We start from the raw sequence: 26635 nt of genomic DNA, 5'->3' as shown, positions 1-26635 counted from the left end.
TTAATCTTTTTAGTTGATGAACATATTTCCATTTAAATGCATACTCAGATACTCAGTTCATTAAGAATATATCATTATCATGTGGAAAAACAATCAAAGTGTAAGCAAGTTTAACTGGAAAAGCTACCCCAGGTCGCTCATGTTAATCTGAGATGCACCTGTTTCATCCAGTTATGCACTCTAGGTGAAACGGAACAGCTTGTATTGCCTTATCTCTGAAACTCCCTGGAGATGAAGTATTTAAACATCGGCTTAAAGTACTGTCTGTGGAGGTGGGTCTTCACAGGAACGGTCAGAGAGTTCACCCTCACCTTCTGCTCCTTTCAGGGGACTGGCAGGAACAGATCTACCCCCTGGTGGTCACGTTGAAGGACTGCGTGACCGAAGTTGTGGATCGCGCTACGAAGTCGATGACGTTTGTTCTCTTGCAAGAGGCAGCATGCAGTATCCCGCAGGGCCTGTTTCTGAAGCAGAGGAGAGACGTGGTCTTCAGTCAGGGAGTAAGTCTCTTACACCCAGAATTTAACAGTCTCTCACTCACTTCTGCTGAGTGTCGCTCGCCCAATCCTGTGTTATTCCTGTACATATACGCTGCCAATCATGCTTCTTGCTACTTTTCGTTATCCTTATGATTTTAAAAACCTGTCTGAAAATTATGTATGTGCACCCGAGTGCTTGTCATCTGTGAGTCGATCAAATTCGGCATGCCAATTCGATGCTCCTCTGTGTTGAACTTTTTCTTGAAACTGAGTGTTTTGGGAAGAACAGGATAAGCTCAGGATAAGCTCAGGATAAGCTTGGGATAAGCTCAGGATAAGCTCAGGATAAGCTCGGGATAAGCTCGGGATAAGCTCGGGATAAGCTCGGGATAAGCTCGGGATAAGCTCGGGATAAGCTCGTTATAAACTCTGGTTAGGATTAGAAGCCCTCCTGGTCAGAACGGTGCAGTTGAGCAGTCCGGTCTCTCCCGTGGTCCGGTCTCTCCCCTGCGGTCGGTCCGGTCTCTCCCGTGCTGCCCCTACCTGTTGTCTCCCTGTGGGTTTCCCCAGCTGGCCGCCCTGGCCTGTGGGTTCGTCATGCGGCTGTACGCTGGGGTGGAGGACAAGGCCTTCCTGCAGCAGCTGCACCTCGTCGGGCTCGTAGCCCAGTTTGAGAGTCTCCTCAGCACCTACAGTGAGTGCCGGCTTTCTTAAAAGAAGAATCTCTCGCATTGCCTCTCTCTGAAATGTCTAAAGATTTGTCACGCTGCACAGTGTGTGCGGTTTGTGTTTAGGGGCAGGGTGGGAAGTTCTGATCTATCAGACTGCACCTCCTTTTGAAGTCAATTTCACGTATTTCCATATCATTTTTCCTATATTGCTTCAGGCAGTCCCGCAAACTAGGGAATATAAACATATTGCATGTATGTTTAGTTACCATGGCTTCCTGACAAATTTTGTTTTGTTGACGAATTGTTGCAGCTGGTGACCATCTCTTGGTTATTCTGCTTAGTTCCTTTGAATTTTATTTGTATAGAGGAGCTTTTATTCAGATAGCACTGTCTTTATGACTAGTGTAGTGATTACATTCTTGCATATCCAGCATCAGTGCGTATGTATTAAGTATTTCTGGACAGATGATCATTTTCATTGTATGCAAGGCCCTTGGAAAAAAAATACCCTCTCAGGACAGGTAAAGATATTATAAGATTCCTTTTTGTTGGGTCCTTTCTTTGATGGTCATTTCAGGAATGTTCAGAAGAGGACCTGATGGCTCATTAAAATGTGTTGAGAGTTGGTCGCCCTCACAGCGAAGTGTCCTTTGTTGTCCAGGTGAAGAGATCGGCATGTTGGAAGATATGGAAGTTGGGATTTCGGACTTGCAGAGAGTGTCGTTTAAGATCACGGAGGCCAAGTCTGATGACCCCGCAGATCTCCAGCCCATCGTCAGCGGGCGGAGGTGAGTTCTGTTCACCGTTTCATCTCCCGCATTCGGCCAGAATATGAGCAGGGATCAGCAGAGTGCCTGCTCTGTGCTTCTCACTCAAGAATATGAGCAGGGATCAGCAGAGTGCTTGCTCTGTGCTTCTCACTCAAGAATATGAGCAGGGATCAGCAGAGTGCTTGCTCTGTGCTTCTCACTCAAGAATATGAGCAGGGATCAGCAGAGTGCTTGCTCTGTGCTTCTCACTCAAGAATATGAGCAGGGATCAGCAGAGTGCTTGCTCTGTGCTTCTCACTCAAGAATATGAGCAGGGATCAGCAGAGTGCTTGCTCTGTGCTTCTCACTCAAGAATATGAGCAGGGATCAGCAGAGTGCTTGCTCTGTGCTTCTCACTCAAGAATATGAGCAGGGATCAGCAGTGTGCTTGCTCTGTGCTTCTCACTCAAGAATATGAGCAGGGATCAGCAGAGTGCTTGCTCTGTGCTTCTCACTCAAGAATATGAGCAGGGATCAGCAGAGTGCTTGCTCTGTGCTTCTCACTCAAGTTTTTTTTGGTGTCAAGTACAGGGAAAAAAATTGTTTTATTTTGGGTCCCCCTTGCAAAAGACATTTTGATCTCAGTGGGGTTTTCCTGGTTAAATAAAAATAAAATGAAAATAAAATGTTCAACATGGTGTCAGACCATTAAATCCCGATTAGGGAGCGCTAATGCCCGACTTGTCAGTGACAGGAAGCCTGGCGTAGCGCACAGCTAATGCCGAGTTGTGATCTTCATAGTTCAAATAGTTTGAACTTTGACCTTGTTTGAAGCTGACCTTTCGTAGCATGGAACATTGAATAACATTTTGGGGTAAATCCAAGATTTTCAGATTCACAAAGCGAGTTCACAATTTAGCCTTTTCCGCAGACAAGCTACTAGTTGCTCCCCTTGCTTCGGTTTTCTGAACTGTTCAGGTGGCTTCTGTCGATGCTGCTGTTTAGCATTCATATTAAACGATAAAGACATTCAAACATAATGACATAATACGAAAGAATTTGCCACAATTTACAGACTAAATGCCGTTGCACACAACGTGTTTCTCACACATTAAATCCTGTGCTGTCTCTGCAGGGAGTATTACACAGTGGAGGTGCCGTTGCCAGGTGAGGTGTTTGGGGCCTTACCTGAGGAGCTGAAGGAAGGCAAGCCGTTGCAGGTGTACCCGGTGCTCTTTAATGTGGGGATAAACCAGCAGCAGACGCTCGCGGAGAGGTACAGTACCACCCTGCCAACTCACTCACCGCGCTCACTCTGCCAACTCACTCACCATGCTCCCTCCCTGCCAACTCACTCACCGCGCTCACTCTGCCAACTCACTCACCGCGCTCCCTCCCTGCCAACTCACTCACCGCGCTCACTCTGCCAACTCACTCACCGCGCTCCCACCCTGCCAACTCACTCACCGCGCTCACTCTGCCAACTCACTCACCGCGCTCCCTCCCTGCCAACTCACTCACCGCGCTCCCTCTGCCAACTCACTCACCGTGCTCACTCTGCCAACTCACTCACCGCGCTCCCACCCTGCCAACTCACTCACCGCGCTCACTCTGCCAACTCACTCACCGCGCTCCCTCTGCCAACTCACTCACCGCGCTCCCTCTCTGCCAACTCACTCACCGCGCTCCCTCTGCCAACTCACTCACCGCGCTCCCTCTGCCAACTCACTCACCGCGCTCCCTCTCTGCCAACTCACTCACCGCGCTCCCTCCCTGCCAACTCACTCACCGTGCTCCCTCTCTGCCAACTCACTCACCGCGCTCCCTCTGCCAACTCACTCACCGCGCTCCCTCTCTGCCAACTCACTCGCCGCGCTCCCTCCCTGCCAACTCACTCACCGTGCTCCCTCCCTGCCAACTCACTCACCATGCTCCCTCCCTGCCAACTCACTCACCGCGTTCCCACCCTGCCAACTCACTCACCGCGCTCCCTCCCTGCCAACTCACTCACCGTGCTCCCTCCCTGCCAACTCACTCACCACGCTCCCACCCTGCCAACTCACTCACCGCGCTCCCTCTCTGCCAACTCACTCACCGTGCTCCCACCCTCCCAACTCACTCACCATGCTCCCTCTGCCAACTCACTCACCGCGCTCCCACCCTCCCAACTCACTCACCGCGCTCCCACCCTCCCAACTCACTCACCACGCTCACTGCCAGTTTACACCGCTGATTTACTGCCAGCCACTCGACTGGATTTACTGCCTGATTAAAACAAGAGAGGGTCGGTAACTCTTATATTTACAGATATGGTGTGGGCGGGGGGGTGGGGGACCAGAAGGATCTCCCTTGACCTGAGGATGTTCAGTGTTAAAGTTGGGCCTACACTTCTTTTTTCCGGAAATGTAATGGCTTTAGATTTTATTAAAATAACTTCACAAAGTAGAATAATCAAATAAATGATTATCTGAGTGACTTGGTTCTCAGAAATGCTGCAGGATGTGGATGCTTATTTGTTCATAGAAGCTGAAACAGTAGGCCTTAGTATCCACCATTGACTTTTATTTCCAGGCCCCTGAAACCAGACGTTCTCTTTATAAGTAGTGCCTGGGGCGGTGGTCTGGGGTTTGGTGGTGCTTATCTTTGCTCTTTCGCAGTATAATAAACCGCTTCTCCGAGCCCGCTCCAAAAGCTGCTGTCAGGAAGGCAGGGCTGTGTGTTTACATCAAGGCCATTAAAACTCAGAGACCAAGTCTGCATGTTCACAGCATGACGGTTTATGCTGTGTGTTTGCACAGTGTGTTTGCACAGTGTGTTCAGACTGCGTCTCAGTGCTGCAGCTGGTCTACTGTACATCTCCTACGTAAACAGTGTTCTTATAGCTGGAGGACACAGAGTAATGAGTCAATCAATATGACCTTGATAAACTCTAAACTGAGTGCCACCTGTCTTTTGTCTCCATACAGGTTTGGTGACATTTCTTCACAGGAAAGGATAAACCAGAAAAACTTTGAGATTTTAGAAGCCTATTACAAGTCCTTAAGTGATAAACTCCCGCTGCAATGTGAGTGTTCTTGTGCGTGGAACACACGCCCGTCGCTTCACTGTGTGCAGCAGCACCCAGTGAGTCGTTGTAATTTGGGAGTTTGCAGATTGGCTTCTAGTTCTACCTATGTACTATACACAGTGGTGTGATTCATCCTTGAATCAAGGTCATTACGCACTTCCTGTTTGTGCAGACGGTAGCGTGCCTTGCAGCCGGTGATGGTATGTATGGCATGAGAACCATGTCCTCCATTATGGTTCACACTGGGGTGTTTGGCCCAGTATTCTGGACAGAATCCCCAGTGTTTCAGGTCCAGACTAGTAAAAACTGCCACACACATTCAGTGTCTTAATTTAAATCTTGTATTCTGCCTCGTTAATAGCTCTCGTTCGCTGCACATGCTCTGTATATCTTGTTGTTTGTTTGCTTTTTAGTGCCACCAGCGGACAGTAAACATCCTGAATTTGTCTCTCTTGTTTGCAGATTTACCTTGTTTCCAAACTCAAACCGACTTGAAAGAATTACTTGAAACTCTTGGGCAGAATATTATGACCAAGAAACGAAAGAATGTGGAGATACTGTGGCTAGCTGGAACGGTAAGGCTTGTTTGTTTATTTAGAAACCGTTTCGTTCTCTTGAGCTGTTATTACTGCGGTCGTAATGTGTTACTCAGGGAGTGATTGAGAACTTCAGACTGGAGATTTCAAAGATGGAACGGCCGCGGAAGTACCAAACAGCTGGGTTTTCAGTGATCTGTGCACACGGGCGGAGGCAGCTGAGAGAGCCATTTTAAGCCCTTCTCATGGTGTCCCTACTTGGGCCAGGAGTTATGACTAATCATTTGACGCACACAGTCCTGGCCACACCCTGTCTTCTCGCCCAACCCCCAGTGACTGCTGTGTGGCTGTGGGACCCTGTTGCTTTGATAGTAATAGTAATAGTAATTATATGGATAAAGATGTTAGCCCTGTTGTCATATAATCAAACATTATCCACATTATCTTGGAAGCAGTGGAATACAATGTCAGTAAAGTTGGCATGCTTCATTCACTGCACTTGAATAAAATGCCGCAATGTACTTTCACTTTTAATTGCAAGAAGATTGGCACGCATAATTATGCACACAAATCCCTATCTGGTACAGACAGGCTGCAGTGGGTGGGGTGCAGTGAGCTGGTCTTAAAGTAAAGAACATTATCTGCCTTTCAAGATTTCAGCTGATATTAACGTCTGGTGACCTACAAAGTGGCAGTGTGTCAAAACACGCGACCTTGCTACTGAAAAACCTGACGGGTGGCCTCAGAGATCAAACATTCATTCTTTGAATTGTTTGTGGGAACAAGATGTACAAAGCAGTTAGAAATTAATTTATGCTTTGAAACACAGATCTGAGAGCCAGAGAGCTTAGGCTTTTATTTTTGTGGCCAATTGTATTTAAAATGGACTGATATTATCATTCATTTCTAGCCTTGTTCACCCAAAACAAAAAAATCTGTGCAGCTGTGCCTCCGCTGCCTGATCACACAGGGTTAACTCTGTTCATCATCCCGTCCACTAGAGGGCGCCACAGTCGTTTCTCTGGCTCCGCTTCCTTTGCCTGCTGTTTGGAGCTCCTCCTCCTCTCATAGTAACGTCCGGAGTACTCCGGCCTCTCGATGCCGTGTGTCCACCCCTCCACCCCTTCCCTCTTTCAGGGTATGTCTTTTGCTCTGACCTGCCCTCCATGCTCTTCCCCTTGCATACGCCACTCTGCTGTGTTTCTGCTTGAATCGGCTGCAGAGCTGAATTTTGTGTGACACACAGTATTTGGTCACGCTGTGAATTACAGTTATAGTGGTTGTTATTGTAAGGAGAAAGGACTGGAAATGGTCTTTCACAGATTTTTAACGGCTGGGTGTTGAGGTCAACCTGCTGTCTTGCCCTGTAATAAATCATAGCTCATTGATACCTGGCCCTTCCATGGGGAAGGAAGTGCCCGATATGCTGGATTTGAGTCTCTCTGTTTTGAGCTGTTAGCCCCTTCCCTGAAGCCCCCAGATGTGCAGTAATGGTCTGGATTTATATGTGTATTTATGGAGTCTGTCCATTAAAATAAAGAATAAAAAGCGTGTCGTAGCGTCCATAGTGCAGAGGACGTGCAGCGGGTGAGCCGGAGTTTCCCCCGCTCAGGGCACTGGCCCTTATCTTTTGGCCCTCGGCCTGAGGGGTGTTCCCCAGGGGCCTGGCCGGGTCTCCCTTTCCGTTTGGCTCATTTACATAAACGCTGCAGCTAACGAGCGAGCGTGCCCGCCTCGCCCGCCTCGCCAGCCTCGCCAGCCTTGCCAGCCTCGCTGGCACTTCTGGTTGTTTTGGTTTTAATGCAACACAGCCCATGGCTGCTCTGGCTGCGTTTGGAAAGTGTGTGTGTGTGTGTGAATGTGGGCGTGTGTGTGTGTGTGTGTGTGTGTGTGTGTGTGAGTGAATGTGGGCGTGTGTGTGTGTGTGTCTGTGTGCGTTTGTGAGTCCCCTGCTCTGTCAGGTTTGTGTAAATCCCTCTCTCTCTCACTGCAGATCTGTCGCAGGCTGAACGGTATCCGGTTCACCAGCTGTAAGAGTGCCAAAGACAGGACGTCCATGTCTGTAACCCTGGAGCAGTGCGCACTCCTGCGAGACGAACACGAGCTCAACAAGGACTACTTCGTCCGAGCGCTGGACTGCATGCGGAGGTACCCCCCCCCCCCCCCCCCCTGTGGTTCTATCCTCACATCCGCTCATATACACATCCAGGTTTCATAGAAAGACGTGATAATCCTGGGCTGCCCTGTACCTGATAATCCCAGCCCTGTACCTGGAGATCTACCGTCCTGTCGGTTTACACTCCAGCCCTAACAAATCACACCTCATTCAACAGCTAAAGATCTGATTGAGCTGCTAATTAGTGGAATCAGGCGGGCCAAATTAGGCTTCAAGTGGAAACCTCAGCGATGGTAGATCTCCAGGAGTAGGGTTGGGCAGCCCTGTGATAATCGGTGGCCAAGGTCCGGTCAGTTGCACACTGGACGTTAGACGGTCAGAGACTGGTCCAGGGGGCTCGTCAGAAGGCCCCGCGCATGTCTGACGCTGCCCTGCAAACAGCCTCATTTCCACAGCCTCCACCTCCACCTCCATCCCAGCTCCATCGCCTGGAACCGCCTTCTGTGTCCCCCTCATCCGTGATGTCACACACAGTGGGTCAGGGCTCTGGCGCTTGTGTGGCAGAACCCTTTCAGTTCTGAGGTCACAAACAAGGGATTAGAACGCTCTTAACTGAACATTCTAATGCTGATGATGTCACAGTCACTGCTGGTGACTGAAAGCAGCGGAGTTCTAGAACACTGACTTAACTTTGGAGAAAAAAAAACACTTGAAGTAATTGATTTTTTGTAAGTCATTGAGCACTCAAATTTAAGGGGTCTGTAGTCCGGGGTAAACAGGGAAATGACTGCCTAGCTTCTCATGAATGGTAGTTAGCAAAGGGATTGCAAAACAGCATAAGGATTTCTCATGAGTTTTAAATCCAACGATTGTAAATGCAGAGGTGATGGGACAAGACTGTAGAAGAGGAATGCTAAGGTGCTGGCCTGTGATATTAATGTTATTCATGGCAGATTACACAACTCAAAGATGGCACTAAGCTTGTGTTGATGACTACCTATTAAGAGAAACAAATGAGTAAACTAGGGAGCAAGTATCCCTAACATTTGTGTTCTTAAATGTCATTCAAAATGGAGAGGACTCCTGTATCTGATGCCAAAAAGATCGGTTTTTAAATGCACTGTATTCAAGACATAGCTCACACTGTTTTCAGTGGAGTACTGTGTGCTCTTTCAGAGCCAGAAGGGCTGAAAATCAGAGTTGGAATTAAAGAAGGAGCTATAAATGACAGTTCTGGTGGACAGTTCCGACGTATTCGTAGAGCCTGGAGTTTAGACAACACATGAAGCATGGAAACATGATTCATAATTCAGACATGAGCAACCCCCCGCCCCTCTCCCCCCCCCCCCCATGCAGAGGTTGGAAAGGGAAGCGGAACATTGCGATATTTTGGCTGTGCTGAGAGTGTTGTGTACCGATCCCGTTTCGCGGGCTCTACCCCAGCACACTGAGACTCTGGCGCGGGCTGCGTGAGGAAAACCACTTTGGTTTCCATGCTGGCAAAGTCCCGCCAACTTATCTTATCGCTGAAACTACCTCCTAAGCGTAGGCACAGTCCTTCAGTCACACTGAAGCAGAACAACAGTTACCTCAGCTGAACTGAACTGGGGAGACGGAAGCCAACCGCGTAGTCTTTCATTTTATCCGTTTTTTTTAAAGTCGGTTTTGTTGTTAAAGGGAAGTTCCCCTGGAAAACCCAAATAGAAGTTTGGGAATTAAGAACACTGCACATATAGTTCCCGTTTCACTTTTATAATTGTTATTATTATACATTTTTTGCGATGCACTTTCGAAACACAGAGGTCCAGTTCTCTGGCATTTCTGGCTTTCTGGCTCTGAAATCTCTCTGGCCATCTGCGTGAGAGGAAGGATCTGGAGATCGAGGACAAGCAGTCCCATCACATTAGGTCATTGTGTTCATACACAAAGCCTCGTTCATTTGTTTGGTTTTTTTGTAGTGGAGTTTCCGTGTAAAAAGCGTGTGAATTCAGGCTGCTGGCAGGAAGGTCCTGTTCTAGTGTGGTAGTGTGGCGTCGAGTGCAGTCTGGGCTAGCGCTAGCCGTGTTAGATAATTGCGTTTGTGGTGCTTTATTTCTACTTAAATTCAGAATATAAACGAATATTTAGTTAGTATTGTCAATGGTAGAGGTGTCTTGCTTAATTTAAGCCGAGCCTCTAAGGAGTTATAATGCCTTAAATGGAACACTGGATTGGGCAGATTTGGCCAGATGAAATGACCATGCTAATCAGTCGCTAAATATGTTGTTAACACACTTAGACAAGGTTAAAAAAATGATTCCATGGAGTGAATTTAGTCATTAGTGGTGGGTCACAGTTTTTAATTAGTTTCTGTGCTGCTGTTCAGGGTCTAGGAAAAACCCCATAAGTTAACAGAAATACACTGGACTTCAGTAAAATGGGCATATTCAGCTCGGTTCTCTACATGTTAAGCTTTGGTTACTGAACACTGAGCACTGAGAAAGTGAAAGCATTTAGCCACACAAAGCGTATTGCGATCGTTTCATTGCACTTTGTATTGTGAAGTAAAACAAACACATGTCCTGTAATTACTGGGTAATTATTCACTAGTTCCTTGAAGCAAGGCAGATATGATTTCATATTTGCTAGATCAGTTTGTCACCTGCAGTACCTTGAAAACGTATTGGTCCCCTTCCTGATTCCCTGATTCTATAGCATATTTGGGCCTGTATATAATAACTAGGTGGACCAGAACCAGGGGTGTTTCTAGCATGGTTTAAGATGACTGATCCCCCATATTTTTTGAAATGTGAATAAACCTATTGTCAAAAATATTCATAATTGGGTGTGGGAGTTCAGCCAAGGTAAATGGTTGGGCCAGCCCAAGACACTATGAAATGCAACAGTGACTGACTGGGAACTAAAATCGCAAGCTAGCTATGACTCACAGCTATAGTTGACGCTAGTTAGCTACTGCTGTTGGCTCAGGCTATCTATATGGCACTAACATACACTAACATGTGGTACTCTAACTGCTTTGGTAGCCTAACTGTCGTACAGCAACTCTGTCAATTGCTGTCCCATATGGGGGTACCTAACTGCTATGTGTGTTTAATGTGCTAACCAGCACAACAATATTAATAATAATGATTAATAATGATAAGGAGGTGTAAAGCTTCTTTGAGCCAAGTGTCAGGCACACTGAACAGACTCCAAACGTCTGTTCCATAACGAACACCTTACCAGTATCAAGCGCAAGATCCCACAGCTGGATAGCAGTGTTGCTAACTCTGGGAGTCCAATAAGCCACCGGCTTAAAGAACAAGCCCTAACAAGCAGGGAGTACAGCGATGCGTATCAAAAATGTGTAAGCTAGGCTCGCTAGTGTGCTTGAAATACAGTAACCCTAAATGTGAAAAAAGACTGGCTGCTTGGTACATTTCCAAAAAGAGCACTCAGGTGTAACGTGAAAGTGCTAGAGGATCAAGATGGAAGTGAGGAAAGTGATCCCAGATTGGGAGTGCCCTGCTGGGCAGAGAATCCAGGTGCGGTGTGAAGAGGTGTGTCATCAGACCGTGGTGGAAAAGGGCAGGGACCCAGCAGGGACCCAGCAGGACATAGAGGTCTGTAGAGACGGGCAGATTGGAGGGTTTGAGCTCATTTTCATCAGCGCAAAGATCAACAAGCTTTAACAGCAGCGAGAGCCGTGCCGGGCACGATCCCGAGCGAAGTGGACTTCATGATCTGACGTCCTGAAGGGGGATTGATGATGTCATCGCCATTACTTCTGTAATCATTAACAGGCTTCTGTGCATGTCCTCACCCTGCTCTGGCTCGCTATCTCGCCTCACCTGCTCCGCCCCCTTCAGCCCCCCCTTCTCACGTCACCTGCCCCCCCAACCCCAACCCCAACCCCACTTTCTCGCCTCACCTGCTCCCCCCCCTTCAGCCCCACCTTCTCACGTCACCTGCTCCCCACCAGCCCCGCCCTCGCTAGGCTGGCCTGAAAGGATCTGTCCGTAGAGGACTGTGAGAGCGCTTCCCTGTGCTTGTGCATCCATGAGCGAGCCCATCAGTGTTACCCCCCCCCCCCCCCCCTTCCCGGCTTTACTAACCCGCTGCTGTTCTGTCTGTTCTTGCCTCGTTCCCACAGTGGGCTCCCCCAGGGGGGCAGCGGGCAGTGGAGTGACCCGGAGACGGGGTGTGGCGCTGAGAACAAGCCGCCCTCCCGGCACTTCTACCCCGTTTCTCTCCTGCTCGTCAGCTCGCACCTGCTGGTCGTCTGGCTCATTTTAAGTCTCGTTTTTCTGCTTGCAAAATACCAATAAACTGCTTGTTATACCAGACTGAGCGTCTGCTGTGCCGTTCTTCTTCACGTGCGCTGATACCTGGGGGCCTTCCCGCATTCCTGTCCCTGATATGATCTTTTTATTTTTTTATTTTACAAAGACCGCGTAGAAAAGTTCTCCCTGCTGCCTAAAATATAGTATTTACCTTATGTAGTATATATTGTAGGAGTAGCTGATTGTCTGCTTCTGAAGTAGGATATTATACTCAGTATAGCCAAAATTATCTGAGAAATGTGAACAGTCTGGGCTGTATATTGACGCATAAATCGGGTGAAGTGATACTGCACTGGCACCTGTTTGCCGTTCTGGCGTGGGGTGTGTTGGAATGGGCCGGGTGGAGGTTTTGGGTGTGGGTGTGGGTTTATTTAGTGCATGGCACACACTACATTCACAGCTTTTCACTGAACATGAAGCCATACTAATGTATGGAGGCCTTGGAGGGGTCCAGTCTGGGAGGGGTCAGGTCGGGGGGGGGGGGGGGGGGGGGGGTCCAGTCTGGGAGGGTTCAGGTCTGGGAGTGGGATTTGCATTGGATTCGATGGTTTGAATGTGGTGTTTTCAAGCTTCTGTATTTACCTGCAGGCTTATGTGAGAATACATCCCCAGTTCCCTTCTCTGTGGTGAAATGAACTGAAACATTTCGGCTGTGAGCCTTTAATCTGACCATCACTTGGCCACTCAATCCCACAATCTTTATGCATGTCTAATATATAATATATCACACACAGTGGATGCAATGCATCTGATAAAACTTTAGTTCTGGTTAAAGGTCACCAGAGATACGTTATTGATATGCCTATGTTTTATTAGCGTCCTAGAAGTCTGTAATAATCCTCTGCGGAGTCGTTTTATAAGAGATAGGAGACATTGATTTTCCAATATATGTTTACCCATTATGATCCTGTATTTGTGTTATTGTAAATATTTGCCTTTTGTGTATTATGTTCCAGCATTGTTTTATGATTTCATTTTATTTTGTTCCCTTCCATGTACCAGAGAAGGATGCCGGATTGAGAACGTGCAAAAGAATATTAAGTGCAGGAAATATGCCTTCAACATGCTTCAGCTGATGGCTTTTCCCAAGTTCTACAGACCCCCGGAGGGCACCTACGGAAAGGTGGATTCATGAGAAGCGGAAAGATTCGAAAGGAACAGACGCATTTCCCCCACCAAGGAAATGCAAGAGCGAACCGATTCTGTGGCTGTGGAGTCGGCTGACACGTCTTCTGGATCCAGCAAACTGAGTTTGTTTTTTGGATTCAAACTTCTCACTGAGTCCTACAAAGTCCAGTGGTTTAATATTTTCAGCTATGAGTTGGAATTTGTAAAAAGAAAAAAATGGAATGTAGCTAAAATTATTTAAAGTATTAAATAAAAAAGTAAAAGTATTTCCTTTCCTGGATGCTAGTCGTATATACAGGCATCACAGTCGAATTCTTAAAAAGGTAAGACACTCGAGCTTTACTGTTCTGACGTGAGTGTTAGCCCACCCTGCGGCTGGGAGCGCTGGAGGTGCAGTGAAGGTGCTTTGCACATTCCAGCGGGACACTGCTCATTTAGTGGCTCATCCAGTGACCGGAGCGTAATCACAGGCAGGTCACACACCATCGCGTTCAGCGCTGCGCTTCATCGCTTCCAAATACCTGCGTGTGTGTCCCGGTAAAGCGTGTAAATATAAGACTCTTATAGAAAAGGAGTTGTCTTTGAACTCTTGTGCCAAGTGCAAGACCTCGCCTGCCAGTGAAACCCAAACCCACGCAGCAGAGCAGAGTCGTGCTGCTGTTTCCCCTCCTCTCACGCAGGACAGGAACTCTCAGCCAAAAAGCCCTCCATTCGTCTGCACAGGACGTGGCGGTTCCTCGAGCTGGACCTGAACCTTCGATCCTTCGTCTGCGCAGCCGTGTTCAGCAGGGAAAGAACAGCAGTGCCGGGCGCTGTGAAACAGCGCTTCTCTGCGGCAGAAACAGCGCTTCTCTGCGCAGAAACAGCGCTTCTCTGCGCAGAAACAGCGCTTCTCTGCGGCAGAAACAGCTCATAGTCATACAAATGTTACGTCTGTCCCACTGGAGTGGTTAAATGGTGCATTGTGGGAGAATTTCGAAAGTTGCTTCAAATTTGCCAAAATGAGTAATTCTCAGTTAATGTTCTGGAACTGCTATTCTGGAACGCTCCAGGACTGGTTACGATCCCGATAAGAGTATTTTAATCTTCTCAAAAACACAGGAAGTGGGTAATATGGACTAATTATTTCCATATTCAATTTCATCACCATGCTCAGGTAGGAAAAACATTAATGCAAACACACATTTCCAAGTGTGTGTTTAACTTCTGTGTTTTTTCTTCTTTTTTAAAGTTCATATTTTATTGCATTTCCCACTTATGTTTGATAATACTTAGCATTTCCATCAGAATTCAGACTGCACTTCAAAAACAGACACTTTCGGCTTAGACCTAGATGATTCAAGTTTCTGAAAACATTACTCCAAAGACTCCAAAAATGTAAACCCCCCTCCTCTATCACAGTAAAACTTTCATGATTTTAGTAAATGTGTTATTTCACTTTTTCTTGAGTTCAGGTAGCTTCTCAAACAGGTGAGCTCTGAATGTTTTTTTGTTTGTTTTTTTTTGCATGTTTTTGCTACATTTGTATTTGAGCACATATTTTGTATGCATTTTCACCATCATCAAAAGTCTGTTGTACATACTGTTAATATTTTCTCATGTGAAATTATGGAAACTTATAAAAATCTATACTGTCCTAAGCATGACTGAAATGATGTCTCGATGAACATTTTCAATAAAATATATCTGTGTTCCAGACATTACTGATGTTTTAATGGTCCCAACAAAAGTGCTGGAGGAGCAGTTGTTACCAGATCCATATCTGTTAATCATTTGTACCAAGTAGCCTTCGAGCCCCTTTTGGTGAAATGGGGAATCGACGTGGTGGAGTCACACCAGTGGAAACATTTGTTCATTTTGTTCATCTGCTGGATGCTTTTACCCAGAGGGACTTGGACTTGTGTGTTACGGGTTTGGGACCCGCCTGCAGAGATCCAGCTCTTCTGCCCGTGACCGAGCTGGAAGATTCAGATCTGAATGTGCGGAGATCAGTTCTGCATTTTGCTGTAACCAGGACGACGTCGACTGAGCGGCGGGACTTGCGTGTTTTCACCAGCCTGAGAGGGAAGCTGCTCCTCCTCTCCTGTCCTCCTCCTCCTCGTCCTCCTCTCTCCTCCTCGGCCCTCCTCTCTCCTCCTCTCCCCTCATGCGCTACAAGTTGCTCTCGTCGTGTCTACCAACAGTGTGTGACTTAGCACACACTCACGCACGCATGCACGCGCACACACTCACACACGCACGCACACACACTCACACACGGTACTCACACATGCACGCACACACACGCATGCATGCATGCGCACACTCACTCACACACGCACACACTCACACAGTACTCACACATGCACACACGCGCACACACACACACACGGTACTCACATGCACGCACGCACACACACACGCATGCATGCGCACACACTCACGCACGCACACACACTCACACACGGTACTCACACATGCACGCACGCAAACACACGCATGCATGCGCACACACACTCACACAGTACTCACACATGCACGCACGCACGCACACACACACTCACACACTCGCATGCACACATCAACTGGTTGGACTCAGTCTCACACGCATCTGTCGTTAAACATGTTCTTTCCCTGCATAGCGTTGTGGATGTGCTCATGGCTGTGGAATGCCAGCTGTGGGAAAGGTTGTGGGGTCACTGCAACAGCTTTCTAAAAATCAGGCCAGCTTAAAATGGTAAAATATTATTTTAAGATAACACTGTAACTCTGAGCATAGAACCTCCACACCCTTTCTAGTCTCTTTACAACTATTTGATTTGGAATTTCCCAGTGAATTACAGTTAACATTAGAAGTGACCCCAACCCTGCAAGTTACAAAACCAAACGTCGGCTTTCATTGATGCCTTAGCAAAACAGCGTTATTCACTTTTGTGACATTAGGACATATTCATCTGTCAGAGCACATACCAACCCTGTCACGTTTACAGTGGGACTATTATGTGGTATACCGTGTGTCGTTAACTTGTGTCCCTCTGCTTGCAATGCTCGTTAACCGTTAACACACCCTCGCTGACCTGCTCTCTGTTCAGTGTGAGAACATTTATCTGAAGAACGATGGGCTTCCTTTTTGCAAGGAAATACAGGAAGTCCCCTTCCTGCTTCTCTGCAAGACGAACGTCTTCATCTGAAGACTACATTAAACCACTCAAATGGAAACTTTCATGTAAAATGTGCAATCCATGTTTTGTCATTGGCAGTTTAAATAAAGCTAAAAAAATGTGAGTAACTGTGTGTATGTGCATGTTCTGAATTTCTTGTAGCTGAAATGATCCCAGAGTTATATTTATGGAAAAGTGTTCTAGAATGAATCTTGACAGTGAGAAACCTGATGGTGACATCACCACATTAATTTGAATGTCGGAAATGAGAGAACCCCTAATATAACTTCAAGGAAAGCAAGACATTTGAATACGGAGTAAATGCAGTGAACTTTGACCTTGACAATTGCCGTTATACTGTAGAACTTTATTTTGTGTTTACACTCAAATCCACCTTGAATATTTCACAGTAATAAGGCCATTGTGAGGCTGCCGTGTGGCTTATCCAGTTAAGGAACTGTTCTAGGAGCAGGATCGGGCATCAGGGCTGTGCTTCGAAAAGGAGCAGTTGGGATTCTGAGCCTGTTAAAACTGTCCCTGACTGCCACGTGAGCACCACTCCAAATTAGGAAGAAAATGTGGAAGAAAGGATTTAAAAAAAAAAAAAATAATAATAACCATGTGTTCGTTCTGTTACAAATATACAAAAACAATATCAAAATACAGCTCAAACATTTCACATTTCCCACAGAACATTGACTAGAAATAAAATTTTAACTGAGCACTTCATATGCGTGAAGATCATGGCTGTTAAACACACTAAATGCAGTATATTCCTGTGCTGTCTTATTAATGAGTTTATTAAATAGGCATTAACAGGCTTCCCTAAACAGGGCTGATTACAGGCCATTTACTTTTACAGTGATAAATAACTGCCACTGCATATTGCGTGCATCATTTAATAACCTAATAATACTATGCACAGCTAATGTACGTAAAAATATTAACATCTGAAAAGTGTATGTACAGCTTATTTACACCACTGCATAGAAATACAACAGAAGCAGGGATCCTCAGCTCAATACATCTTCTACTTTCTGCAAAAATGTATGAAAATTGTGCAGGAATGTTGTAGAGTTGGTTTCCTCAAAAGCTTCACAAGGCAAGCAGTTCACGCTGTTCTGAAAAAGGAAAAAATAAATATATATTTAATACACACATATATAAAAATATATATAATATATACTGTATCTGTGCCGTTGGTAAGAGCAGACTCACGTCATACTCAATGTGACATAGTGTCACTGAGGAAATAAAAATTACTCGGCAAGGATTATAATCATGTTTTCCAATAGTTTACCTCTGATAACATCATTGTCATGTTCTTGTACAGTCAGATCGTCAATAACATAAAACAAACTAGAAGTGCAATTCATCAGTATGACCCTCCTAGGCCTAAAGGAATATCCTGCCCTGAACCGTTATATATGTATATGTTCTGTTCCAAGATCGTTATCATATTTATCTGTTCTGTGACAGTGGCAGGACTGTGTGGGACCCACCAGTGATTCATAGGCGTTCTTCATCAATTCCAGCACAATCCTGGATCTTTCACTTTCTCCTTCTGTCTCGTACAGAATAACCTGCGCTTCCACAATGTAACAGAGCAGGGTTTCATTGAAACAAGGTTTCTGTAGAATAAAAAGAGTTCTAAATGACTTACAGAATAACACACAAACTAATGATACACACAGACGTGTGTATGTATATATACGTGTGTGTGTGTGTTTGACAAAATAAAAACAATCATTACACAGAAAAGGGAACTAATGTAATAGCAATGGCTAAAATATATTATCAATACAGCTGTTTACATGCATTTTTGAATTACTGACTTAAAAGTTAGACATGGTTGGTTACATGAGGAACCAAATTAAATTCCACTATGAAGGCGATCAAATATTATTCTGAAAATACAAATTTACAATAGGTGTGAACATGCCTTCAAACCTGCACATATACACCTAATATAATAAACTCCACTATGTCCTTTGCTGATCTTATCCACCACACCCCATCTATTTACATGAATATACTTACATTGATTTCTTTATAACCAGGAGTGTAATAAGTTGCATTAGATCTCTGAGGAAAAAACATATTAAAACTGAGTGTTATAATACGTAAAAGTGTAATAATACTGTAGTCATTAAGCATCGTATTTCCTGACATAAATGTATGTATTTGTATTTGACTCCGGTCTGATATCTACTAAGTTGTTGATAAGACAGCCCATCAGTAGCAAGGTTCTACAGCTTCTGTGTGATCAGCATTTGGATATCCGTGATGTTTTTTTTTTTTTCTTTCCAGGAAGCGTTTCACATGGCCTCTGATGCTGGGATGTTTTCCACTGCACCGCGCAGCGCTGAAGTGAACTGGCCTCGCCAGTCTGGCGCTCAGCAAGGTTCTACAGCTTCTGTGTGATTAGCATTTGGATATCGGTGATGTTTTTTTTTTTTTTTTCCAGGAAGCGTTTCACATGGCCTCTGATGCTGGGATGTTTTCCACTGCACCGGGCGGCGCTGGAGTGAACTGGCCTCGCCAGTCTGGCGCTCAGTTCTGCGAAGCCACATCACCGCGGGGAAACGAAAGCGAAACTGAGGCCCGAGAAGCTCCGATCCGAAGGTATGAATGAAGAGAGACGCTCTGGTGGAATCCCAACCACCTCAGATTCACACGAGCGTGTGTGCGTGCGTGCGTGCGTGCGTGTGAATGTGTGCGCGCGTGTGCATATCAGTGTGTGTGAGTGGCGTGCATCACATTCACATCTCTCCTGCGTCTTATTTAAACTCAGCAGTATGGTGCCAACTGTGGTATATACCATAATATTCACTACTTTCCAACATTGCGCAAAGCTGGAGAAAACAATCAAATAGCTCACCTTAAAGTATTTCTCGTGATCCTTTAAGAAGCTCCTCAGTTCAAAGATATCCTGCATTGCTTCTGCAGCAGACATGTAAGCACACACACAACTGAAAGGAAAACACAAGTAAGAAGGTTAGTCACTGGCTGTACGACGGCCCTTTGGCAACCCTGCAACTGAACCATTTCAAAAACAGAAATATGACACCTGCGTAAGCGTGCTGTTTACTGGTAAGAAAAAATAGCTTCATCCGAACACAGTGAATCACAAGCAAATGCCAACACATTGCTATTTCTGCTTGCTCTACTTTCAAGCAAGACTTCTTCTTTTTTATTTGTAACTAAAGGTCTGCATTCTGGCCCTAGTACTGGCCCTCTGACACCGGGTCAGACTGGGTAGGGGCCCACTGCCAACCTGGAAGTTATACAGAATTTAGTGCAGCAGCACTTCCAGCTGTTAACAGTGATTGACAGAGCAAAGCTTCCAGTTTGTGTAGTGTCCCATTATGCCTAACTATCAAATTAAAAAAGCCATATTTGACAGCACAGGAGCGATAACTTAATCAAGTAACCTTTTAAGTTTTAATACAAATATAACCATTTATATGAAAAATCTGTATTTAAATGTAATAAAATTCAAAAGTATATTTACATTTTGTCTGACAGCTGTCTGTTCTTAAACCCATTTCTAACATTACAGGGGCCAGAGGGACTACAGTGTGTAGTGTAGTCCCTCTGGACCATCATCGTGCAGTACAGGTTAGCTTCTGCTTTTACGTTTCACGTTAATGACATACCTAAGCAGAAAGAGAGAGTTCCAGATCTCGCTGTTGGGGGGGCAGTCCTGGCAGCAGCGGAAGCAGCAGAAGAAGCAGGCCTGCCTGACGCGTCTCTACAAAAGAAGCACAGCCATTTTGGTGAAGGGTGTTCCCAGCCCAAAGGACCCGTTCATCCCCCCTGTCTACAGAATCCAAGCACGGGGAGCGCTGGGCCTGCCCCTTAAGCTGGCAGTATACTCAATAAGAAGAAAGAACTTCAGGATTGAGAACCACTGGCGAACATGTCCATGAACACTGTTGTCGGTATACTCAGTGAGAACACAGAACCGTTTGATGTCACTCCACGCCGCTGGGGCGTGAATAATTACGAATAATTACAAGGCAGCTATTAACCGGGGCTGGAATCTCGCCCAGACCTCCGTCTCGCGGCTACACCATGGATGTATAAAGAGAAGGGCTACGTGAGATCACAACACAAAACAAAAAGTTTAAAGTGTTTAAAGTGGCTTTAGTTTATCTAGCTATGCAAAAGAAGAAAAAAAAGGTGAAGGAGATGGTACGTTCGCCCTCTAAATCAGGGTAGGACGGAGAATGGAGAGTTCTGTTTGTACATTCGGCAAATGCGAGTTTAGACGAGGGGGTCCACTTTCTCTTATTTCCGAATGTGTGCTAGGCGTTTTGATGACTTGCTGAAACAAGTAGCACCATTCATCAAACATGTGGGAACTCACAGAAATCCCATTTCTACAGAAGAGAGATTGGCGTTGACTCTCCGTACATTAGCATGTGAAGTCTGCCCTCTGAACTCTCCACCGTGATGTAACCAACTATGTGATATTTGGACCAATAGCTGAGGGGGGGGGGGGGGGGGTCAGAGAACAAAAAATAAGTTTTCCAAAAGTTCTCCCTGGAGGCCGTTGCACACTGCACCGTACAAACACACACCACCACGTCTTTTTGTTCTTCAGTTGTTCTCATTGCTTCGTTTTGCTGAAAAAGTTTTTTTTTTTACTTTTTGCTGCTACCTGCTGGCAGATATTGGCCTGCTGGGGCATTCTGCAGCTTTTCAGATTGTCAGATAAAGCCGGTAAAGCTTAAAGGTATAGCAGGAATCAGCTGTCACTGCTAACTGCAGTAGCACACACAATTCTCGACACCGAGTTGAACTGCAGAAGAACTGGAAACTGCTCCTCCACAGCCCTCTGATCCGCTGCTCCTCCACAGCCCTCTGATCCGCTGCTCCTCCACAGCCCTCTGATCCGCTGCTCCTCCACAGCCCTCTGATCCGCTGCTCCTCCACAGCCCTCTGATCCGCTGCTCCTCCACAGCCCTCTGATCCGCTGCTCCTCCACAGCCCTCTGATCCGCTGCTCCTCCACAGCCCTCTGATCCGCTGCTCCCCCAGCACAGCCCTCTGATCCGCTGCTCCCCCAGCACAGCCCTCTGATCCGCTGCTCCCCCAGCACAGCCCTCTGATCCGCTGCTCCCCCAGCACAGCCCTCTGATCCGCTGCTGCCCCAGCACAGCCCTCTGATCCGCTGCTGCCCCAGCACAGCCCTCTGATCCGCTGCTCCTCCACAGCCCTCTGATCCGCTGCTCCTCCACGGCCCTCTGATCCGCTGCTCCTCCACGGCCCTCTGATCCGCTGCTCCTCCACGGCCCTCTGACCCGCTGCTCCTCCACGGCCCTCTGACCCGCTGCTCCTCCACGGCCCTCTGACCCGCTGCTCCTCCACGGCCCTCTGATCCGCTGCTCCTCCACGGCCCTCTGACCCGCTGCTCCTCCACGGCCCTCTGACCCGCTGCTCCTCCACGGCCCTCTGACCCGCTGCTCCTCCACGGCCCTCTGACCCGCTGCTCCTCCACGGCCCTCTGACCCGCTGCTCCTCCACGGCCCTCTGATCCGCTGCTCCTCCACGGCCCTCTGATCCGCTGCTCCCCCAGCACAGCCCTCTGATCCGCTGCTCCTCCACAGCCCTCTGATCCGCTGCTCCTCCACAGCCCTCTGATCCGCTGCTCCTCCACAGCCCTCTGATCCGCTGATCCTCCACAGCCCTCTGATCGGCTGATCCTCCACAGCCCTCTGATCCGCTGCTCCTCCACAGCCCTCTGATCCGCAGCTGTGTCCCTTTTACACGGTGTAATGGCTGCTGCAGTTTTTACCCAGCAACTGCTATCCATCCATTATCCATACCAGCTTATCCTGGGCAGGGTCGTGGGGGTTTCTGGGGCCTATCCCAGTGTGCATTGGGCGAGAGGCAGGAATACACCCTGGACAGGCTGCCTTATCTATCGCAGGGCACACGCACCATTCACTCACACACTCATACCTATGGGCAGTGTAGGGTCTCACGGGGAGAACATGCAGACTCCGCACATGCAGACTGCGAACATGCAGACTGTGCACATGCAGACTCCACACATGCAGACTCCACACATGCAGACTCCACACACATGCAGACTGTGCACATGCAGACTCCACACATGCAGACTCCACACACACAAACTCCGTGGCACTCCGTGGCTGCCTTCAGTGACTCCTGGAGGACGATGGTCCACATTGCCCAGTGCTCAGTACTCTGCTATAGAGAAGAAGTAAGGAAGCCATCCTGCAGCTGACTGCTCAAGTCACAGCTCTCTGACTAAAAATATGAAGAGGAGATTGAGGTGATTAAGACTTCCTGTCAGAGGCAGAGACTGTCCTGCCATCGCCGGCCCACCAATCACAAGAGACCAGGAAGAGAGGGGAGCCGCGTGCGAGCGGAGAGAATGAAAGCGCATTCTTTTCCCTGCGGCTCCATTCCGACAGATGGGCGCCTGAGCCTGAATTTGGGCAGGAAAGGAAGGGTCCCTTCGGACGGGCAGATGCTGGCCCCAGACAGTGAAGTCTCCCCAGCAGTGGAAATACATAAGCAGATCAGGAATGCGGAACAGAACTAAAAGAGGAAGCGGCTCGTTCCTCCCCAACAAAATGAGGTTTCCTGTCAAGTGCTTCTAGGCAGGGGGTGCAAAGTCAGCGTGGCCAGAAAGAGCCGCACAGAAGGAATACTGTCTTCCATCAAAGTCCAACCTGCTGGGAGTCTGCTGGGAGATGGGGACCAGCTCCTTTTAGTTTCAACATTAGTCAAACATGGACAGATATCCTTTCTGGTGCCAGCACTAACCATTCATAGCTCTGTGGTTAATTAGCTGCTAATTAACCATGCCAATTCACCATAGCTGTACGGACTGTCCAGCTGTGGGGTTAAATGTAACAGAAGTGCCAATTAACGGCCATGGAGAGAAACAAGGATCCTGTATTATATGGCCTAAGTTCAGGATAGGCTCTGAGCTTCAGCTCAATTTAATTACATTTTATTTGTATTGCGCTTTTTACAGAGAACTGTCACAAAGACACTGTACAGAGTAGCAAGGCAAGAAACGGAGCAAACGGAGCAAACACCAGGCCTGAACCCTGAATAGCAAGTGCATAAGGTAAAAAAAGGATGGTCACTGCAGAAATTAGTGTTTCTACACTTAAAGGCTACTGAACATATTCATCAAAGTGGTCTTAACCAATCAGGAAGGACAGGTGTGACAATCCCATGACAACAAGCATGTGAAGTGCTGTGTCAGGAATTGGCCTGCAGGAGGAACCACGTTGTTTGAACCTACTCTTTACCTGAAGACTTGCTGACACAAAGGAAAATTCCAGTAAAAATGTAAGAGAATAGTCCTACTGCTTTCGTATTTATAGTGATCATTTTCTAGAGTTTTAAAAATATATATTCTTGCAGTTTTAGTGTTTCAGTATTATTTCATGTTTTCATTGATGTTTACAGAGGTTTCTGATAATTTCTGTGTTTGAATGGCCGGGCTATAAGTAATCATAGGTTTGTGAAATTAAACTTCATGTAGCATGATTAATTTTTTTTCAATTATGTTTAATCTTCCATTTTGTATGAAACTATTCCCTATGATGCATGCAGCGTAAGGCCGGTACGTTGCTGAGAGAGCTGACACGATGACTTCCTATATCAGCAGTATTACATGTGGAGAAGCAGATCACTGCGTGCGTGCAGCGGCAGAGGGAATCCCATGGCCACAAAAAAACCAAGAGGACTGAAAACGGTTTGTGCGAATGCAAGTCTGACTCGAGAAGGAACAACCGGTGAAATGGGCTTCAGCTTTCACCAGCTTGTACGGTGAGTCAGGAGCGTTGAGTCATTAGAAGTCTTGATTTCACAAAACTGTTTTATGAGCTCCTGCTGTCCAATGATGGGACTTTTGGTGACTCCTGGAACTCCTTTTCTCATGATTAGTAATATTATTAGTGCTTTATTGGTTCATCTGGCTGACACCACAAGCAAAAGGCTGGATGAACACAGAACACTACACACACAGAAGGGAGGGCGTGACCCCAGGGTTCAGTTCACTGTTGACTGGCAGGTTACCTTGCACATTAATTAGGCCTACATCAAACAGCCAAACAGTTATTCACCCACTGATGCTGGGACCACTGGCATGCCTAAGAGTGCGCACCATAGCAGGGCCAATCGATGGAGACCGACGCTCCATGTCACCCCCGCCATTATTCGTCTGACCCCGACCGGGGACGCGCTTCCCAGATGGTCAGGCCCACGCACTCAGCGCGTCTTGCTGCTGTATGGCAAACGCTTACACGTCAGTATCAAGAGAGGGAGTGGCTTGGAGGTGACCCAAGGGACAGGGACTTTGCCCTGGCATAAGGAATGTGTAAGCAAAAAATTGACTCTGCACATCAACACCAATATTTCAGGTGCATATATCCATTCTGAATGGGCTTGCATGTGACTGTTCCATGTCCCGTGACCCCACCCCGCCCCGCCAGATCCCCTGTGGTGAACCCTCTTTGTTGAATTTTAAACCCTAAATCAATATTTGTCATGCAGAAACAACCTGTCACTCATAACTCTGTTCAGACTTCACAGTGCAGAGAGACTGTATGTTGTCTGTCTACACCACTAGTCTTTACTACAAAACACACATCGTAATCAAGATTTTATTTATTCATTTTTTCTGTAATGGATGTGTGGCACATTAATTACGACTTCTGATTTCATAACTGCAGGGTTTCAAAGATTCATAAAACAATCACTGTACCCTGAGGCAGTAAAACTTTATTAAATAAATAAATAAAATAAATAATTACAATTATTTAAAAATTATTTAAAAAGGGGGCAATGGTAGTACTTTTTTAATGGTAGGGTCACTTCAAGAAAAAAAAAAAAATTTCATGCTGATTTTTTTTTTTCAGCTAGTTATTTTATTTCAGGGGTTTTCACGAAGAAGAACAAAATCTATTGTTTACTGCTGTTTGTGTCTCAACCAATTCATCAACTTATTATATGCGTGACAGTTTTTATTCTTAGCCAATCAGATTTGCCACGGGTGGCAATGTCCATTGCTCCTGGAGGGCATTTTGTAAGTTGTACAAATACTTATGTACAAAAACAGGACCTTCAGAAAATGAAAATTTTCGGTCATTTTCTTTGTTTTTGTTGCTAAGTGCTCATTTTTCTCGAGAAATTAAGAGATGCATGTTCCGATATTTGTTTATTACAAAACAATAATTGTCGTTTATCTGTTAAAAAGATGCGTATTCCGAGAGTCACACATCGTCACTGTAAAAACATGAGTTACAAAACTGTATGGTGCAGCAACATAAAATATGTCTATCATTTAAATAATTTTTCTACGTATATTAATGTACTGCATTAAAGAAATCATTTATTTATGGTAGGCTTACACCAAGTGCACTCCTCCCACATAATATGTAAACATAAACAGACGTAGCCATAGCACTATCCTTGCTACGTGTGAAACACTGCTATGAGCCCACCTTGCTCTTTTGATGAGAATGTTGTGAAAAGTGCGGTAGATGTGTGGATTTCACATGCATACACATAACCTATAATAAACTAACGTTATATAAGTCATAAAACTACGAAAGATTAATCTTTCGTTTTCACTTGTTTGTCTTCAGCTACGACGTCACTGGTTTATACTGTATACTGCAGTAGTTAAAAATGCCCAATAATATAATAGCTATGGTTAACCATGCATTATGCTCACAATGTGTTTTAATTTCTCAGGAGGCAGCCTTGACCATGAATGCGACAAGGCTGACCGAACAGGCGTAGCCTTCCACAACTGCACCACGTAATCCCGCGTATTCAAACTTCAAGTCTCACAAACTAGTCTATCAATTAATTAATATGGAAATATCGGGTCGACTACTCCCCGTGTACCCAAACGTGCGCCTATGCACTTTTTTTTTTATTTTAAACATTGAAACAGCACTCAAGACGTGTATATTTAGTTCGAGACTATTAGTGTGCACGGTCACACAGAACTGTGAAATTAGCTAATATAAATCAGCAAATAATTGGCAGTTACCTTTGATTTTGAATCCCGGGTCCAGGTGCAAAGCTTAAAGAAAATGAGAGCCGACAGGACCAGAAAAGCGCTCATCCGAAACGTATTGTTTACTCCACCATTAAAAAACTAAAAAAGACTATTCTCAGACAGCCTTGGCCCATTTCACTAACTATAAGTGTACAAATACACATAAATATGTCCTTTAAAAAAAAGACTGTGCCAATCGTAACGGTGGCCCACTTTCTACAAACTGAGAGTAAATCCATAAAATTACACGCTTTGGAAACGTTCGTACCAGCGTTGCGTACGAGGGCGGAATACAGTGCCGACGCATTTGTGTTTGCTATTAAGCGTCACTCCCTCTACTGTCTGACCTAAGTAGTAAAATG

General features: G+C 46.2%; 3 protein-coding genes across 10 annotated transcripts in view; 1 reads left to right on the top strand and 2 right to left on the bottom strand.

The window, feature by feature from the left end:
- The window catches only part of inpp4b (inositol polyphosphate-4-phosphatase type II B), a 200846-nt gene extending 186078 nt beyond the window's left edge, over window positions 1–14768 (top strand). For 6 of the 7 annotated variants that reach the window (XM_035426137.1, XM_035426139.1, XM_035426140.1 and 3 more), the window contains 8 exons: window positions 328–500; window positions 1050–1173; window positions 1812–1938; window positions 3035–3175; window positions 4866–4963; window positions 5429–5541; window positions 7496–7650; window positions 11751–11943. In XM_035426137.1, the coding sequence (XP_035282028.1) occupies window positions 328–500; window positions 1050–1173; window positions 1812–1938; window positions 3035–3175; window positions 4866–4963; window positions 5429–5541; window positions 7496–7650; window positions 11751–11925 (1106 nt within the window). In that variant the 3' untranslated portion in view covers window positions 11926–11943. Of the gene's footprint in view, window positions 1–327; window positions 501–1049; window positions 1174–1811; window positions 1939–3034; window positions 3176–4865; window positions 4964–5428; window positions 5542–7495; window positions 7651–11750; window positions 11944–12942 lie in introns of those variants that run through there. The other variant, XM_035426138.1, reaches the window with a different exon arrangement.
- Window positions 14769–16554: 1786 nt separating this feature from the next.
- On the bottom strand, window positions 16555–26613 carry il15 (interleukin 15). Of its 2 annotated transcripts, none has more exons than XM_035427690.1 (6): window positions 26265–26613; window positions 19868–19962; window positions 19090–19180; window positions 18249–18293; window positions 17711–17839; window positions 16555–17329 (listed from the first exon to the last, which is right to left on the bottom strand). In XM_035427690.1, the coding sequence occupies exons 1-6, from the start codon at window positions 26337–26339 to the stop codon at window positions 17222–17224; spliced, it is 543 nt and encodes a 180-aa protein (XP_035283581.1). In that variant the 5' UTR covers window positions 26340–26613; the 3' UTR covers window positions 16555–17221. The 2 variants fall into 2 exon arrangements, with proteins under 2 accessions (XP_035283581.1, XP_035283582.1); XM_035427691.1 differs by having other exon boundaries at window positions 17711–17791.
- On the bottom strand, window positions 20800–22097 carry LOC118232621 (uncharacterized PE-PGRS family protein PE_PGRS54-like). The gene is made up of 2 exons (XM_035427689.1): window positions 21414–22097; window positions 20800–21231 (listed from the first exon to the last, which is right to left on the bottom strand). Exons 1-2 carry the CDS (start codon window positions 22026–22028, stop codon window positions 20962–20964), a joined length of 885 nt encoding a protein of 294 aa, XP_035283580.1. The 5' UTR covers window positions 22029–22097; the 3' UTR covers window positions 20800–20961.
- Window positions 26614–26635: the final 22 nt, after the last annotated feature.

This window comes from Anguilla anguilla, chromosome 7 (assembly GCF_013347855.1).
Source record: "Anguilla anguilla isolate fAngAng1 chromosome 7, fAngAng1.pri, whole genome shotgun sequence".
NCBI lineage: Eukaryota > Metazoa > Chordata > Actinopteri > Anguilliformes > Anguillidae > Anguilla > Anguilla anguilla.
This window is presented reverse-complemented; position numbering and strand designations above follow the sequence as displayed.

Bases quoted from the DNA above. Each gene is read 5' to 3' on its own strand.
- LOC118232621 (XM_035427689.1), bottom strand. From the start codon at position 22,028: ATGGATAGCAGTTGCTGGGTAAAAACTGCAGCAGCCATTACACCGTGT. The intron at 21,232-21,413 runs GATCAGAGGGCT...AGCGGATCAGAG, and splicing joins AGGGCTGTGGAGGAGCAGCG to GGCTGTGGAGGAGCAGCGGA.
- il15 (XM_035427690.1), bottom strand. From the start codon at position 26,339: ATGAGCGCTTTTCTGGTCCTGTCGGCTCTCATTTTCTTTAAGCTTTGC. The intron at 18,294-19,089 runs GTGAGCTATTTG...TTTTTTCCTCAG, and splicing joins ATCACGAGAAATACTTTAAG to AGATCTAATGCAACTTATTA. The intron at 17,840-18,248 runs GTAAGTATATTC...TTTATTCTACAG, and splicing joins CTGGTTATAAAGAAATCAAT to AAACCTTGTTTCAATGAAAC.